General features: G+C 26.8%; 2 protein-coding genes and 1 long non-coding RNA gene across 9 annotated transcripts in view; 1 reads left to right on the top strand and 2 right to left on the bottom strand.

Annotated features, from left to right (window-relative positions):
- Positions 1-2,908: 2,908 nt before the first annotated feature.
- Positions 2,909-8,501, top strand: LOC133667017 (uncharacterized). The gene is made up of 2 exons (XR_009832082.1): positions 2,909-7,892; positions 8,071-8,501. It is a non-coding gene; the product is annotated as an uncharacterized LOC133667017 (long non-coding RNA).
- Positions 4,904-14,615, bottom strand: LOC108002565 (ubiquitin-conjugating enzyme E2 Q2). Of its 2 annotated transcripts, XM_017064310.3 has the most exons (6): positions 14,321-14,614; positions 12,045-12,392; positions 11,803-11,962; positions 11,552-11,703; positions 10,994-11,288; positions 4,904-10,211 (listed from the first exon to the last, which is right to left on the bottom strand). In XM_017064310.3, the coding sequence occupies exons 1-6, from the start codon at positions 14,480-14,482 to the stop codon at positions 10,180-10,182; spliced, it is 1,149 nt and encodes a 382-aa protein (XP_016919799.1). In that variant the 5' UTR covers positions 14,483-14,614; the 3' UTR covers positions 4,904-10,179. The 2 variants fall into 2 exon arrangements, with proteins under 2 accessions (XP_016919799.1, XP_061938388.1); XM_062082404.1 differs by lacking the exon at positions 4,904-10,211 and having other exon boundaries at positions 10,917-11,288; positions 14,321-14,615.
- Positions 14,616-16,588: 1,973 nt separating this feature from the next.
- Positions 16,589-18,995, bottom strand: part of LOC108002540 (uncharacterized) — a 14,382-nt gene continuing 11,975 nt past the window's right edge. For all 6 annotated transcript variants that reach the window (XM_062082347.1, XM_062082354.1, XM_062082355.1 and 3 more), the window contains 3 exons: positions 18,461-18,691; positions 18,091-18,348; positions 16,589-17,943 (listed from right to left, as the gene is read on the bottom strand). In XM_062082347.1, coding sequence (XP_061938331.1) covers positions 17,745-17,943; positions 18,091-18,348; positions 18,461-18,691 — 688 coding nt within the window. In that variant the 3' untranslated portion in view covers positions 16,589-17,744. The remainder of the gene's footprint in view (positions 17,944-18,090; positions 18,349-18,460; positions 18,692-18,995) is intronic.

Here is an 18,995-nt window from a genome sequence, read left to right as displayed (position 1 = left end):
ACAGAATAGAAACCGATTAAGCGAAACAACCAACTGACTACACCTGTTGATATTTCCCTAGCCACTGTACGTTTCGCATCCACCTACGTGCGCTGGCGTACACACACGTGTACACCAATCCTCCGTTCATGAAATAAGAGAGACGAATTCGAGAAGAGAAAGATTACGAGTCGATACCTCTGACCGAATCGTAATTTTTCATTATATTTTTTTAATTGTACGTATACATTCTTCAAATCTATACAATCATTATAAGTTTATAATTAGGTTAAAATTTATTACGATCATCACACTGGATCCATATTACCTTTGAATCATCATTTATCGGTTATATATAATAATTTATATATAATAACTTCAATTCGTTTCGATCATTTTCATAAATTGAATAAAAGTATTAAAATAATTATACATTACATATTTTCTCAGATTTTTATATCCGTTTTTGGACTGATCAATATCTTGAAACAGATATTCAAATGTATCTAAATTTACGCGCTCAATACAAATTGTCATCGATACGAACAATCATTTAATATTCTGTTGCTGTTTCTCGCTATTTAGATTTAAATCATTCCTGTGAATCTATGCTTATCTTTTTTTTTTACAATCAAGTCAGTGGATCATCAGTGATAATTCATTGAAACTTCTCTAATAGATATTTTTCAGAGGCGAAGACAAACGCAGAAATCGAGGCAGGCCGCGATTAAGGATTAATCACACTTAATTTAACAAGACACGCACAAGACAGAGAGGCGAAAGTCTCTTGTTCCTTCGTCATTAAATTAATTGACCTGGCCGTTCGTAATGATACGTTATCGACGAATAGAATCGTACGAATAGCCGAGAAATGAAAATCGGGCAATAAGTGAGAATTAACCACGTTTAGGTCACGAGAAAATCAGCAACGTTTGTCGCCGACATGACATGTATGGTCCCTCATCCGGCCACGTCCATAACACGACGTCATAAACAGAGAGATCAATGTACCGAGATTCCTGTGAATTCTGGCAAGGCTAAATACACAGCGATCAGAAGGCTCACTCATTGTCGTTCATAATGGTTACTTGGATTTGATAATAAATTTTGGAATAAATTTTCTACGTTAAATATTTGGTAAAATATTGAGTCAAAGTATCATCCTATATTTTTATCTTTTCTTTCAATTAAGTAATGATTAAAGAGAATTATTATATTTGATATAAGCGATAATTTTGTTTTTAAATTATTCACATTTAAGTTTTTGTATTTTATTAAGTTTCATATTAAGAAAGAACAAACTGTACATTTATTTGAAAATCTAACTTTGAAAATATCTACATCACAAAAGTATCAAATCGAAATGAAATCGAAGTATATATGTACAGAGTACATATTAAAATTCGTGAGATAGAAATCGAAACAAATATAAAAGTTGATGTACAAAAATATTGAGATTTCTTTCTCCAAATATCACGTATTTATTATTTTATTCTACAACAAATGGTTAAATTGTATAAAAAGAAAACAGAATGTATGGTGAAAAATCACTTTATTTTAAAAACGAAAGAAACGAGAAATTGCCGAATAAAGAAGATATTTCTTATCTAAGATGAATCTTAACTAATATCTTAACTTTTTGTAAAATTTGTCTGCCCATCTTGTATCGTAATTATTTACAACGTAATAAACTCAACGAAGAAACTGTTAAATTTCGAATAAATTATTTCTAGCTAGTCAATAACCACGCGCGTGCATCTCTGCGCCAAAAGCTGCATCTTCCCTTACCACGGATGCAACTCGACCGATTGATTGCATCGAAACTCGTCCCTAACAGTGGCCTAACGGTGCTGTTACAAATTCATTCGCCACGTAGCCAGCAAGTCTGACAATTTACCGAGTTTCCCGCCACGGATTTGACCATCGCTGCGGAAGCAATAAGGAGTAAGTTCGGGCTGGTTTTCGTGTGATGAGATTCGAATGCTGGACCATTAAACGTCGAATCGATTCCCTTGGAAACTTAGTCCGATGATATCGATGTCATTTGACGTGAAAGAGAGACTGGGACATGAGATGATTGATTCGAATGATCGAGTTCCTTCTTTTCTTTTTTTTTTTCTTATCTTTTCTTCGGGGAACAGTCTTTTTATTTCTCGTTTTTTTTCGTAACGATAAACTCGAGGGATCGAGAGATCAAGGACGAAAATTCGAGTAATTAAATTAATGATTTGGTTGAAATTTTATAGATAATTGATGTTTAATTGAGAAAGCGTTTGATTTTCTGGTCGAATATGTGCAAGTGCATTTTCATCAGTTAATTAATATGAAATATTTTGAGGTATTCGATAAACGTGTTTGAGAGTATAACATTGATCTCAAGTAAAAGGTTAAATACTTGCGTACAAAGGTTAAAATAATGTAAAAAATATATAGGAAAGTGTATTTCAATATTGGAAAGTATTTTTAAATTACGAATCTTTGCAAAAATACTTTTATCGATCCACAGAACTTTCACAAAGCGAATTAAAAATATAATATAATTATTTATTATTAGATATTTATTATTAGAATAAGTTCAAAAGTCTATATACAATCTGTAAATACTATTCAAACACGGCAAATCTTTCTCTAAATCTAAGAATATCATTACAAAATTCATAAAAAATATCTACGATTCATGTTGTTAGAAATGTCACAGAATTATTGTACGAGACTCAGATGTTGCATATTGAATGTTATTTTAGTTTTATTTATCACTACGGATTTTTCTAATTGGCAGAAGATCACACTAGTTCGATATATAATAAAAAAAAAAGAAAATATGATACATTGAAACTAACAAAAAAGTAACAAGAATATACTGATAATGAACGTTAAAGACAAAAATAGACAGAATGAGCGAATTCTTCTTCTGTCAGAATGCTTTTCTGAATTCTTATTATATTATTTATTTGGATTTCTTAATTTAAAAATTGTTAAATACAATCTAAAACGTTCTTATCGTGAAAAGAAAAATTTTACTAGTACACTATTATTTACTACACAACCGATAAGAATTAACGAATAATCAATAATTCTGATGAGAACAATAACATTATAATAATCTTAAAATACAAAGATCGCTGGTTTTTAAAGAACAATTCGAGATGAGAAAAATGCAAGATCTCATTAGCAATAGAAGGGGAAGATGAACACTTTCATATATGAATTCCACTCGTGGTAACAATCTCTTAGGATGGTATGATCATTACCAACTTTCTCTACTGGCCGACTTTTTCCTCTCTTTACTACTACGTATCCGCCAATGATCCTCGAACGAATGCTTTCGCTCAAAACCAATACTTTTCTTATCCTCTTAGTGTAAAATGTTGAAGACACTTCCCCCATTGTACGTAATTAAATGAAACAATGATTCCCCTTTTTTATTTAATTTAATTTTTTAAAGTATTTATGAATGTCTACGTATCTCGAGGGAATTACAATTTTGTTTTTTTTCTTTAAAAAATTATAGTTGTGAATATCATTCTTTATTTTCCTTTCTATTATTTTTCCTTACAAAAATATAATACAAAAAGCATAATTATAAAAATTTCTTCGTTATAAGCTTCAAAAATTTAGATATTTTTTATAATTTACGAAAAAGTTAAGAAATACGAGTTAAAAAGTAAATTTCAATTTTCAAGCACGAATTAATTTATATTTTTTCTAATTAATAATATTATTTACTCTTTCTTTTTTTTAAATTAAATAATTAATCGTCATTTTATTTATTCATTAGACTTAAAGAAAGAATAAATTTCTATGGAATCTAGTAGAAATATTATTTTGCAATAAAGAGAAAATATATATATATATATATATAACAAACTTTTATTATTCGAAAAACGTTTTATTTCAAAGACTCTTTCAAATAATAAAAAAGAAAATATATTCTAAATTCCTAAAGTTTCACCGATCATAGTTTCAATATAGTTCCATAAAAGAAACTCGAAGAAAGTAGAAATAGGGGATGTTTTGATGTGATTTCCGAAATTTGAATTCTATTCACCCTATCGTGAAGATGGAAAGTTCTAACATTAAACTTTGAACCGACTATGTGTATGTATGCATATCATTACCACTCGTGAAAAAATTTTTTCAAACTTTACAAGATACATGTATGTATCCTAGTTGGAATGAAAAGAAATAAATAAAAATTCTTTCACTTTTTTCTAATATTTAGTTCTAACAATAAACTTATTTAAAAAAATTTTTAACATTTTTCAAATACGCGGAGAGTAACAATATTAATTACATATTAATCACATATGATCATTTCAAAAAGTCAAAACACAAAAATTGATATAAAGAAATGTTAATAAAGAAGTGTTATTATAAGAAGAATTAAAGTTTATCATATTAAGTTATAAGCATTTTAAATTTGTCTTAGATGAAGAAAAATCAAAACAGAGCAAGTGTGTGAGAAAGACAAAGCTGTCTTTAACAAGACCATTATTATAAACTTTTCTAATGAATTTTTTTAATCTTCTTTTTAATTTTTTAATTTTTCCATTCAAAAATATTTGAATCCAATTGCGAATTCAAATATCCCATTTGCAATTATTAACAATTATCAAAATAATTATAGAAATTGAAACTAAAGAATAATATGTACAATGAGAAAAATATTTTTCCCATCTAATAGAAGAAAATTTAGATCAGAGAAAAGAAAATAAATAATTTGAAATAGGAAATAAAGAAAAATAACTCACATCAGAATCTTTTCCTTCTTTTCCTTTCTTTTTTTTTTTTATTAAAATTCTTTATTTTCTGTGTTTCGTAGCATTCTCCTAAATGATAATTGAACGTAACTTAATGGAAAATCCGCGGTGTATCAAGGAAAAAAGGACAGAGATAGAAGGAAAAGAGAAAAATATACTAGAAATATCGAAATATCGTTCACTTAAATCGGCAAAATAGTACATATGTGGCGGTGTACTTTGTTTCTCGTTCCTTTTAAGACACGTGAAATCATCTTAAGATTATAGATTTTATAGATTAACGATCGAATGAAGCAAACCAATCGATCAACCGATTCGACTGGTGTTTGGTTCATTAATTGGATAAAGGTACAGAGGCAGATACAGTGGACAGGGGTAAAGTCGTATTTATAAGTTTTTATATCCAAAGAACGTCGTTCACATGAAAAATCATCGATCAATATTTATTAAAGGCATTGGAATTTTAAGGAAAATTAATAAAAATAAAAAGAAAAAAAGAAAATATCATTCTCGATGCCGTTTTCGATACGAACAACGCTCTTTCTCGTTAAAGCCTTTGTCAAAAAGTACAATGCTCGTGAATTAAGTGACGTTATATATATATATATATATGTAATAAACAGTACAGAAGATTTATATACTCGTAACCGGTGATTAAATAATAATCAAAAACAACAGTTACAACAAAATTATAATAATCATTATAAACCGTGGCGATTAGTCGCATGATATGAACGATTCCTTCGTGTGATTTAAATGCATAATTTATAACAACAATAACTGTTTAATCCTCTTATTTGATTATACATCATATAAAGAGATTGCATATATTGTACAATCTCGTGCAATATTCTGTTTGTAAGATCATCTGTTTTTTTCACTGGAAAATATTCCATAAATGAAGAAAAGAAAAAAAATATAAAGAAGAGTGAAGGATACCACGTTCAGAACGGCATTGGAATTGTTCGAAAGCAAAGGAGAACTTAAAAAAATCTAATAACAAATTCTACTATTTTTGCCACAAATACATTTGAAAATTAAATATATTTACGTTCGTAAATCCTGTCATTTTTTAATCAGGAATACCGCTTTATATTTTAAATTAAGTGAAAAAAATATATTTAATACGATACAGGCCGATCATTTTGTGTTGCGTTACTCGTTAATATCAATTGAATAATATAAAATAAAATATATTAACAACAATAATTCTTAAGAATGGAAGAAGGAACGCAAAAAGAATTTTAAGCAGTCTTCGAATCGAGAGTTCATTGTAAAATCATTATGAAAAGTTAAAAATCCATTAAGCATATTGCAAATACAAAAATTACACTCGTTACCTAAAAAGAAAATTTCTTATTTTAATTGATTCGATAAACATTAAACTTTTTTTTTACACCGTTTTTCGTTTAAACTTTTAGAAACTCGTTTTTTTCTTTTTTTCTTTTACATAAGTATTTACCAAAAGGACATTCATCTTCAATCAAAGAAAAACAATATATTTCCTTTTTGAAAATCATATTATAATATCGATGCAAGAGTGAGGAGAATTTTGTCAAATAAGAAAAATCGAAACTCAAAAAAAATATATATATTTTTTTTTATCTCTTATAAAATTCTCATTATCTCATTATATTAATTATTATCCATATTTTATAATTTTGTAAATTATCATTTCGATCGAATATTTTTACAAAACATAAAATAAAGAAATTAAAACTTTGATTTGAAAATTCGTAGAAGTTTTATTGAATACGCATATACTTTATTTAATATTAATATTAATTGGATAAAAAATACTTGTTCTATGCCAGTGCTTTTTTTTTACAAAAATTCCCATTACTTTTGCATCTATGAAGATCTTCGTTTTATTTAACAGCTATGAAAAATTAGCATCGATTTGATATAAACCATTAAATATAATCCGCTTTCGATTGATCTTATTACGTCAATATTTCATTAGCACTTTTTTTTCTCCTTTTTAAATTTTTTAGAACGTCGAATGAATTAAAAAGAAGAGATAATAATAATCGAGATAATCGTTGTTATAATAATAATAAGAAAAAAACGTAAGAACGTTTAATTTTTAAAAACGGTACTACTAACGATATTTGTAGCAAAAATATACAGGCCACGTGGCTGCTTACAATATACGCTTCGCAAATTCTTAAAAGGAAAGAAAACTTAACAAACGCGAGAGAAATGAAATTATTTTTCTTTTTTTATGTTTTTTTCGACAAAGAACATAACGGTTAACGTCGTCAAAACAACCATCACTCAATGTCAGTCAGGCGCGGCTGTACAAATCATTGATATCCACTGACAATGAGTTCATTGATTGTACACCTATACTTAAGAATCTAGATTTTATTACGAAACTGCTCGCACGAATTTCACAAACAATTTTTCTTTTTTTTCTTTTTCCTTTAATTACACCACGAAAAAAGAAACTATTGACCCATGCTACTCCGCTCGATTATTCCAATAATAATTATATTTACGGATGCATCGTACATGCGTTATTGCCAATAACATATGTACCGCTTCATCTTCGTACTGTTGTTTCCTGAACAATCTCACAGAGATATACTGAGATATTTCCCATTCGGTGTGTCAAGTCAAGAAATTACTTATAATATTAAATATACGATAAGCTAAAGAATATTCTTCATTGAAATTCATATATGATTCAAATTCTTCGAATTTTCCAATTTTTCTAACTTTTCCGAGACACAACAGCGCAGTGGTCGAACGAATGTTTCGCCGTTCAAACGTGTTTTACCGACTGATTGATAAAAATTTGCATATATACAACGTACGAAGATGAAACACAAGGAACGGAATATGTATATTTATATACACGAATCGGGGAGCATGTGTTATGAATGCATAATATGCAAACATATCAGTGTGTATTTATATAATATGAAATGTGTTTTATGTGCACGTATTTTCGTTTGAATGTAATTTTGTGTGTGTATGTTCGCGCGCGCGTATAGATAGGTAGATAGGTAAATAAGTACAGGTGGGTGGGTAGATGGGTAGGTAGGTAGGTAGGTAGGTAGATAAGTAGATAGGTAAGTAGGTAGGTAGGTAGGTAGGTAAGTAGGTACGTAGATAGATAGATAGGTAGATAGGTAGGTAGATAGGTAGGTAAGTACGTAGGTAGGTAGGTAGGTGGCAGGCAGGCAGGCAGGTGGGCACATAGATGGGCAGACAGGCAGATAGGCAGGCAGGCAGGCAGGCAGGTGGGTGGGCAGGTGGGGCAGGCAGATAAGCAGGCAGGCAGGCAGGCAGGCAGGGTAGGCAGGGTAGATAGGTAGATAGATAGGTAAGTAGGTAAATAGGTAGGTACGTGTGTGCGTGTGTGTGTGTATGTGTGTATGTATGTATGTATGTATGTATGTACGAAACATGTTGCATAGACGTTCTGGGAGTGGAATTAAGATATCTCGAGGATATGAAAGCAATCGTTTTAAAAATGTAGAAATTCGCTTGTTAATAAACATATACGCAATAATTTGGCCATCGATTTTGCCATACAGCGACGATAATTTATGACTACTATCGTAACTAGGGATGAAGTCATTGTGAAAAAGAACCGGAAGTCCATAATTGTCTGTTTCTTTTATAGACAAGGGAACGATACTTGTTCAGTTAGAAGAAAACGTTTTCACGAAGAAAGACGCACGAGGATAGCATAGTCTCATAAATTTCAAATACATGTGCACAATAATACATGTGTATATAATTTTTTTTTTTTTTAAAAAGCGGTAATTCGTTTTCGCGATCCTAATGGTGCCTTTAATGTACGCGTGTTCGCTTGTTACGTCATTTCCTTTAACTGGCCAGTGTAAACTCTACTGTGGCACAAAGAAATTTTAACGATTTCACGTTCGCGCAATTTTACGTTCAATACGTCATGCAAATAGAGCTTCGATTGCAAATAAATGTCACGATATATATTTATGTATATATATATATATATATGTATATAGAATACCACTAAAAGTTCGCTTGAGCGTACGCCCAACATACAGACCAAACTTTCATATCAATCTCAAGCACATCAACCGCTTTGTAAATGATATAACAAAAGTGAGACATTAAACGAGACACACAACCAAATCTTAATTCTTTATTATTTTGTGCATTTGTATTCTCCAATTTAAGAAAAAAAAAGAAAAATGTTCAAAGAGCATTATTTTCAAAAAAAGAATCGATATATGAAATGTGTATATACATCTATACAATTCTTATTTTAGTTAGTTATATTAAGGAAATACATATTAACTAGTATTGCTATGTTTCTTTATTTATAAGAATGATTGAAAATTAAAATAAATTGTAAAAATCTTTTCGAATGAAATTAATAATATCTAATTAAAAATTAAATATGAATAATTAAGAAATATATAGAGCAACGAAAAGCATTGAAATATGTACATCTATTGTTTTAATATCTAATAAAAAAAAAATATATTATATATTTTTTTTAATACAAAAAAAATTTATGATCTGATAATTCTGAAAAATTAAATCATTAATGAATTGTTATTTTATTAATTTTTGTAATACATGAAATTTTAAAGAAAAAATTATAACTAATAGTATATCTTTTAAAGTAATATATGTGACATTAATATTTTCCAAATTATGTTTTATTTTAGATTATATTTCAAAATGTGATGATTTAGTTGTGTGCTCGTTCACATTGAATCATATTTATTAATAAATGAAGTATCGAATAAATACAAAAGGTAACAGCAAAACTCGCTTTACCCCCAGAAACATCGCTATTCTTACATTAGATTCGTTTACTGTTTACTTTTAACAAATATATCCAAACAACTTACTTATGAATTGCACAATGAATAAAAGAATTAAAATACAATTAGATAGAATGGAACAAAGGAAAGCTCACAATGATAAAAAAAAAAAACACTTAGAAAAATTGTCAATATAACTATCTAAGTTGCTAACCATCCTGTTCCTTCTATTGAAAGGAAGGAAGCACGGATTGCGCAAACGCATTTCACAGAATGTTTACACTGTTTCGTACGTACGTACAACATGTGTACTCACAAAAAAGAACTAAGATTAATATTATTTGGAATAATTAAGATTCTTAGTAATTCCGAACGTAAGAATCAATTCCAGATAAAAATGATTATATCTCACAAATGCGATTGGCGATCTAATCACTAATTACTGAAAAATCTATGCATACAGAATCAAACACTTCACTGTTTGCGCGGCAGCCTTTTCAGCCATCAAAGGAATTACGCGTTAGATTAATTCAGTATCTTAAGTTACCTAGTTAATGTTGTGTTTTGTGTATCAAATCATTATCGTAACAATTATTTGTTGGGCACACACCGAATTAAAGTCTCAGCTGTAAGCACGCGACAAACTTTTCTTTCTCCGTGATTCATGTTCATTAGCCATCCTCTTTTGGAGGGGTAAACCAACCTATAAGAATATTTAAATATATAATACTATCTGTAACCTTCTAAAAACAATATATTCAATGTAATTCTGTAAATTGAATTCTTAGAAAGAAATAAAAATACGTTATATTAAAAACTAAAAATATATTTAATACAAAGACTTTTTTTATTCAACAGATTTATATAAGATTGTAAAAACTAAATAATATATCATATATGAATATAAACGTAATTTTAAAAAAAAAATTTTTTCCATTACTTTAATTATCATGAAAAAAATAAATAAACAATAAAAATGCAAGATGTTAATATACTTATGAGACATCCTCTCTGGAGGGTCGATTCTAGAGATCAAAATAAAAGTATCATACAACAATATTGGTTGAAACTTATTTATTAAGCTAAGCAATTTAAATTTGCAGTAGAAATGAAATAAAATTGAAACAAAATAAATGAGATAAACGGAGACAGCAATAAATAGCAAATGAAATAAAATGGATAAAGTTGTCTCATTTTATTTCTATCTTCACTTCATCTAATACGAATTAAATTACATATAACTTAATAAATAAGATTTAACATATATTTTTATAATTTTTATGTTTATTATTAGATTTAGAGATTTCATAAATATATTAACATTTTATATATTTCAACCTATATTCATTATTTAAATAAATATAGAATTACTAAATATAATTAAATATAGAATTACTAAAAATATTAATTTTTTTCCATTAAGCATTTTTTTTATTTACATAAAATCTTAATTTAATAAAATAAAAAATAAAATTAATTTCTTACCATTTTTTTCGTGTATTTGTACAAGAGACTTGAATGACTGTTGTGCACGTGCTAGACTATATTGACCTTGCCCACATACTTTGCTAGCACTACCCGGTCCTTGAAATTGTATGCGTGCTTTTCCCTTCACTAAGGTTGCGGAAATTTGCATGATGACTGCTTCTACTGTGTAGGCTGAACTCCAACCTTGTTTTGTTAGAAGTTCCATGCAAATAGCGCCTCCTATAAGAACGTAACCACCAGAGATCATGGGATGCACAACTCTAACAAAGGGAGGTTCGAATGGATAAGTTTCCTGCAATCATAAAAATAAACAAAATTTTTTTTTTAATCTAAAAAAATTTATATATAAAAGAATATTAATGTCATATGAATTAATAAAATTTTCAAAATATTTGTCAATCTATTGATATCATATATAATTAAAATATATTCAAGATATATAAACAAATTCTTTAAAGTGATAATATATTAATTATCTAAAATACAATTAGAATCAATAATTTTGATTTATATACAAATTTATATAAAAACATAAATTATGAATTAAGAACATACCTTAAAAAGCATGTTAAGAAGAATACTGTCTTTGCCTTCCTTTTCTTTTAGAAGTATGAGATCGCTGTGTAAAGGTGAATCAGGATCAACACACATCAGCCTGACATTCCATTCATACAAACTGTCATTTACTAATTCTATGCTGTACATTCCTAAAAATTTAATATTTAAATATATTAATAAATTTAAATATTTTTATATCATTAGAACATCTTAATAAAATTACAAATTTGAAATTAAAGATAGCATACCTTTTTTGAAACTGTCACTTCGATAAATATCACGCAATTCTTTCATAAGTCTATCTGTGGCTTGCACACTGCCACAAACAGATCCTTTTAAGTAATCTTGTCTTTGATTTTGTCTCAACCTTTCTAATGTTGCAAGATGTTCCAATTCTATTTCTTCACCCTTAAAAATATAGGATAAATAATTAAACACAAATATAATCCACATATAGAAGAAATTTTTGTATTCAAATATTGTTATTTACCTTACTCTTTGCATTGGCATCTCCTTCATCCATATCTAAATGAAGATCTTCTTCTGCATCACTTTCTTCATCATCTTCAATATCTTCAGCATCTTCAGCTTCCATTCTTTGTGCTGTAGCTTCATTTGATCCTCCTAAACGTAATGGATCCAAAGCTGTCCTTAACCGTTCAACATCAGGTGGTTCAGGTAATGAATGAAGTCTACATAATTCTTTCAAGAGAATCCCAACTTGGTTAATAACATGGTTGTCACGGCCTGTAGTAGTACTTAAAATTTGTACCGCATTTGTAACACTTGTTTCTTCTGATTCTGCAAACCATACTGGTGGTGTAGAAGGATAGGTTTCCTGTAACATTCATCAAAAATCATATGATCAGTTTATAAAATAAAATAAGAATAATTAATTTTAATAATTATTTTTAGTAATATAATTTTTAATAATTATTAATTTTTTATATTATATATAATAATTTTATATATAATAATTACTTCAACATTTTGAAATTTAAACTTTTAAAAAAATTTTTTAAACTCTATTTTAAAAATGGTAAAAAAGTGAAAAAAAATAAATAGAGAAAAATTTTCAAAAGCAATTATAGAAAACCTTTATTTTTCTAATAAAAAATTAAAGCTTCATTTATTATTTTAAGTAAAAATATCTTAATAAATAAAATTTTACGTAAATATAAATCTATAAATATAATGAAGTATTCACATAAAAAATTAAATAATAAAAAAGATAATTATCTATTTTTAAATATAAATAGAAAAAAAATAAATATAATTTAAAAAAAAATGAGAATTATTAACAAATGAGAGAATTATTAAAAATGAGAATTATTCAATGTATAATATATAATTAAACTATATAATAGAAAAAGAACAATAAAAATTTAAGAAGTTTAAAAAAGAAAAAATTTTTTGAGATCAAAACAATATACGAAAATTCTTAAATTATAAAACAATTATTATAAAAATAAATGGATATATTCTATATATTCTATAATAATTCTGTAATAAAAAATTACATTAAATGATTATTATATAGCGAATATTTATCATGAATACATATACGATATTTAAATATGGATTTATCGGCAATTGCAGTTAGCTCAGCGTCAGTGCTACGACCATACATATGCATAACAGGAATCGTAAATTAATTAGCAGTATTAAACCGTATTTGCGTTATGAGGCAAAAATAGACAAAAATTATTAATTTTTTAATTAATAAATAAATAAGATAAAAATAATAATGTTTTTCATATTAATACTTTTGAATTAAATTTTTATGTTTAATTTCTATCCTGATATAAAAAGAAAAACAAATTTAGAAAAAGAAACTTAAATATCTTTTATCAAACCCAAAGCACAATTAAAATAGTACAATTAACTTTTATTAAGAGAAATATTATTATAATAATATTATTTTTAATATAATTTTTAAACTTATAATTAAAATCTTCATAATGAATTTCTAATAAAAGAAACATAGAACACAAATATTTTAAATACATGTGATTACGTTTGATGATTATTGGATACACAATTTAATAATAAACTTTTAGTTTGAATTTTCCAAAATTATTCAATATAAATTAATGAACTTAATTCTAAACAATATGCAATATAAAATAAACAATTATTTATTTTTAGCATTTAAATATTAAAATTTTAAGATATTTAATAAAAATTGAAGATAATTTCGTAATGAAGCAAACAATGGCAACGGTAAGAGGAACGTAAATGGATATGCTCATTGTTATCTAATTTATCTATAAATATTATCTAATATACATTAAATTAATAAGTAATTTGATTTCATACAATTGTGATATAATTGTCTCAACAATAGTAATTGTAAATTTGTAAGATTTTTTTTGCAAATATAAACGAATAAAGAACAGATACCATTATGAGGGGCTTACCCTCTATTTGTGACATACATTGACCTCTACCGCAATATTAATTCGTCTGAAAATCTCCACGGAAACTGACTGATTGAGGCGAGAAAGAATCGATCGTAACTACAACAAAATGTATAGGGCAACAAGAAAAAATAGATAGGAAATAGGGATAAAAAGGACACGGTATACGTGCTCCCGGGCATGGCTCTTGTCAAAAGCCCCAAATAACAACATGAGTGTTATTGTTTCTTTGTCCGGTCGCAGACAGCAATGAAATTTAATATGGTTCCATATAAACAGAAAAATACTGTCGATAGTTCCGTATCAATTTACTATTTTAAATTATATTCATGCTTGTTACACTTACTGTAATATTGGCGTGTATTTCGTATTTCTTCCCATTTTTACCGACGAATCTGCAGCTGAGTTCGTCCACACTCGCAGACATTATCTGAAATCTCTCATGGCTCTTAGGGAAGACGGACTCAAGAGTTTTAATCTCCTGCTTAAGGGTGTTCAAACAAGCCATTTGGGGGAGCAAACGAAAGTGCTGGACCCCAAATTTTTCGGCGATGCTTGTTTCAAAAAGTACAGCAACCCGAAAGAAACACGACGTACCCGATGACTACCCGACAAAATGGCGACCGCAACTGACTACTTCGGCTAATCTCGTGTAATTTCGTTTGCTTTCGTCATAGATGTCAGCACTGAACCTTTCAAATGCTTATGACGTTCTTCCGGTACAGCTGAGTGTCGTTTAACATGTTGCGGCATTTAAAAGAAAATTCCATAATTAAAAAATTGTTTTTTTTAATATTAAAAATTTAAAACTTAATAAACCAACTTTTTTTTATTTTCGAATATATCTGATTATTACATTATCTCTTAAATTACAACATTTTAAATTTGAAATAATATAAAGTCTGTAAAAAGAAAATATTTATTAATTTTTTTTTATATTTAAAATTTAATAGCATTTAACACTTGAGCGTAATATTATATTGTAAGTTTTAAAATTAATACTGCAATTTGGACTAAAAAACAATTAAGAACACACCGCACACTAATTAACATTTAGATCTAGAAACTTAAAATAGATAATTTGATTTATATGCTTTTTATTGTTTGTGTGAATAAATCTATTATATTATAATATCGATATATTTTAAATAGTAGTATATTTTTTTTCAAATTAATTTATTTAATGTAAAATAATTAACACTTATTAATTATATCATGAATTTATTTGAAATGTCTAGTATATCTAATTCTTATGATTTATATGTACAGATGATAGTATGATAAAATATTATACACGTATATTAACATGTTATCAAATAAATGCTCTAATCTAACATACTAAAAATTAAATTCTAATTTTTAGACTGGGTCCACTAATTTCTGTACATTTTTTTCAGAGTGTAATAGATGATATATTTTATACATTTTTCTGTTTTGGAGTAACACTGTGTTATTAATAATCTATATATATTAAAATCTTTATTGAAATAATTCAAGAAATTCTTCCAATTTAAGTATTTTTTTTATTAATCAATTTATGTAATCTGTAATATAATACACTTTTTTTATAGTGCTTTATTTATTTTTTAATTGCAATTATCTGTACAAACATAAAAATTATAATATTATAATTTACAATAACACATGTGTAATATAATGCAAAAAATAAAATAATACAATTAATATTATTGACATTTTATTTAATATATTAAATACAATATCTACAGTGTCTTATATACACATGTGCTTGAAATTAAGATTTAAATGATGATATAAATGTTTATATTTTTTTTTCTAAATTTCTTTATGAAAATATAAAAATGAACATCTAACAAATTATAAAATCTAAATAATAAATATAATATTATTACTTCACATTTATTATTGTACAGATTTTTTCAATGAATACTTTTTATGCATGAATTTCTTGTGTTATTTTCTTTATTTCATTAATATTAGAAAAAAGTAGACACCAGTCTATGGTACATAGTCTTTTTAATGGCAATAGAATCTTTGAAATTGTGATATGACTAAATATAATTAATAAATAACAAAATATACCATTTCCACCGTAACAGGATGCCTAAGCCTTTTTCTTATATGGAAAATCCATGATGGATGGTCAACATTAATTTATTCTTAGAATTATTTTTTTACATATACATATTTTTGCATATATATACTTAGTTTTTTCTGTTTCATGTAATAGTAATAGCGAATGTGAAAATTAATCAGTCAGTAATACTAATTTAAGCCTCTTTTTTCGAGAACAGAATCAATTAAGATTAGCGTACTTATACGCTTAACATATGAATACACATGAATTTATTTTTCTTAATTACATATTGTATTACTTTTCATTTATTTAAACAAATAAAAAATCAATTACAAATAAACATAAATTATTTTCTTTCATATGTATTATGATTAAAACGGAAGACTATCTCAGGTTTGTCAATTTTGCCAACTATTTTTTTTTTTCTTTTTTAAGTACTTGCAAGCTGATATCACTTTTTTATATAAATTAAATTATGTTACATTTTATATTCACTTTATGAAATATATTTTAACAAATAATAAATATGAAAACTGCTTGTATAAAGAAATAAGACAATTTCTTTTTATAGTTTAATTTAAATTTATATTTTTTTTTACACAATCTTCTATATTATAATTAACAATACTTTGCTAATAATAATGTTGGTTTTATTAAAAATAAAATAAAATCAATTACATTTTTTGAATGATTGTACTCACATTTGAAACAATTATAAAGCCTTCATAAACACTGGTATTACGTATTTCATTGACTGTTAATACGTGTCATATTTTTAATAATATTCTAAATTGCAGTTCTTTTATTGACTTAGATATTTACACACTGATAATATCTCAATCTTGCATCACTGTTTACGGTGTTTTTGACAAGTGAACTTTAAAAATAGAGATTTCAACATTCAAAACTTAGAATATTTTTACATTAGTAAGTTTTGCTGAACTTACGTCACAATTTATATTAAACCATTGTTGAAAATTAGTAACAGTTTTAAATTATTTTTCAGCAATTATCAGGATACATATTAGTAATAGCTAGGAACTTGAAGAAGCATTACCTTCGTCTCTTTAAATATAATACAAATGCCAAATTTTGATATCCGTTTATCATGTTCTATAGGTAAGTTTTAAACAACCCATAGCAGCATTTCGGTTTTGTTAATGAATTATCGCACAGCAGCACTTTCTTTCTCCGAATCACATTAAGATTAAAACCCATTTTATTTATAAAGAAATAGTATACATAAGTAGTATACTCTATAGCAGAGGTAGAAAAGTAAAATGAAGAAAAAAAAAAGAGGAATGATCTTGATAATTACAGTATTTATGATTTTTGCTTGCTTTTCGTTCAACAACTTCTAGTTATAAACGAAATCTTAAAGAAAAATGTTAATAATCTTAATATATAAAAGCATATCTAAATTGCCAACTGTGCACTAGTTTTATACATCTCAGTTTTATTTACAAGCATATTCTTGTCAATAGATACACTTTGGAGAAAGAAATAGCTCACAGTATGTCACAGATTCCTTGTATAATAAAAGGTAATCTTCGGTTATGTGCATTCTTTCTGACACATGATGTCAAAACAGATTAATCCAATTTTCTCAAGCATTTAATAATGCTGAGTTATTACATATGAGTCAAAGTAATCGGCTTTTTCAAAATGCCGAATGATAATAATCATAAGTAGGCCAGTAAGGCTGTAGCCAGTCCTAGCTGGTGCGTTGACGTTTTTTGGCAGGATGTTCTTCGGAGGAATGTGCAGGTGCAGGCATCACCATTTCACCACCTCTATTAAACATATATTTCAATTGGGGCATATATTTCATTATATTTTTTACTTGTATTAGTGGTAATTCTTCATTTAAAGACGAACATTTTCCTGCTTCCATTAACATCTTCATTTGTAGCCTTTAAAATATTTTAGAAAACATTTATATTATTTAAAGTATTATATAATAATATATTATAGAATAAATAAAAAAAAAATATATTTATAACATTTTTAAAGCTAAAAAGATTCTATATAAATATATGCAAAAAATAACATTTTCTTACCTATTTCCTTGATACAAATCTATATGCAAAACATCTGTAAGGACTTGCCGGCAACTATTAATGTCACAAGCAGGAAAATACTGAGCGACGAAGTCATTAAGTGTCATCAATAATTCAGAATATATATATGGTTTAAAATTAATACAAGGTACCATTTTATCTTCTACAAGTGCTTTTTGAATTTGATAAGGTTGAACTTGACAGGTTGATACATGTGACTCTGATATTGGGATTAGTGGTTTTCTACCTCTTGAATCCCTAAAAATAAATACTTTAATATAAGAACAAAATATTATTTATTTATCTCTTTTGCATTAAGTCAATTTTTATTAAAAATATATTTTAAAAAATAAAATGAATAATTTTATACCTGGTACTGTTATTACTACCATTAACTGGTATTAATGGTGGTGGATATTTTGTATGAGATGTATTATGTACGGATGGTGTATGCCTTTGTGGATGCAACAATGTAGATACAGAAGTAGGTGATGGCATCAGAGCTTGTACTTGTTCACTTAAACCAAGCATTTGAGGATATGTACTTGCTGTAACAGCATTTGGTACACCTAAAGTAGGTGTAGTATATGTTGATGTAACCCTAAAATAGAAAAATTTGATGTTAAATCTTAAAAAAATATACAAATTTAAAAAAACTTTTAAATATAATTATGTGACTTACAGTACTTAATAAAATTGCAAAATGATATAATATTATAAGATATGATATTATACAAACAATCTACACACTGTTGAACAGTTTAGAAAACTTAAAAGTACTAGTTTAAAAAAATATGAAGAGAAATATGTACATGAGATATTAATCATTATAATTAGATTCCCTACAAAATGTATACACTGATTTATTATATTTATGTATAAAGAGTATAATAAAAAACATCAAA

Source organism: Apis cerana, linkage group LG1 (assembly GCF_029169275.1).
Source record: "Apis cerana isolate GH-2021 linkage group LG1, AcerK_1.0, whole genome shotgun sequence".
NCBI lineage: Eukaryota > Metazoa > Arthropoda > Insecta > Hymenoptera > Apidae > Apis > Apis cerana.
The sequence above is the reverse complement of the archived record's forward strand: the minus strand, read 5'-3'. Positions and strand labels throughout refer to the sequence as shown.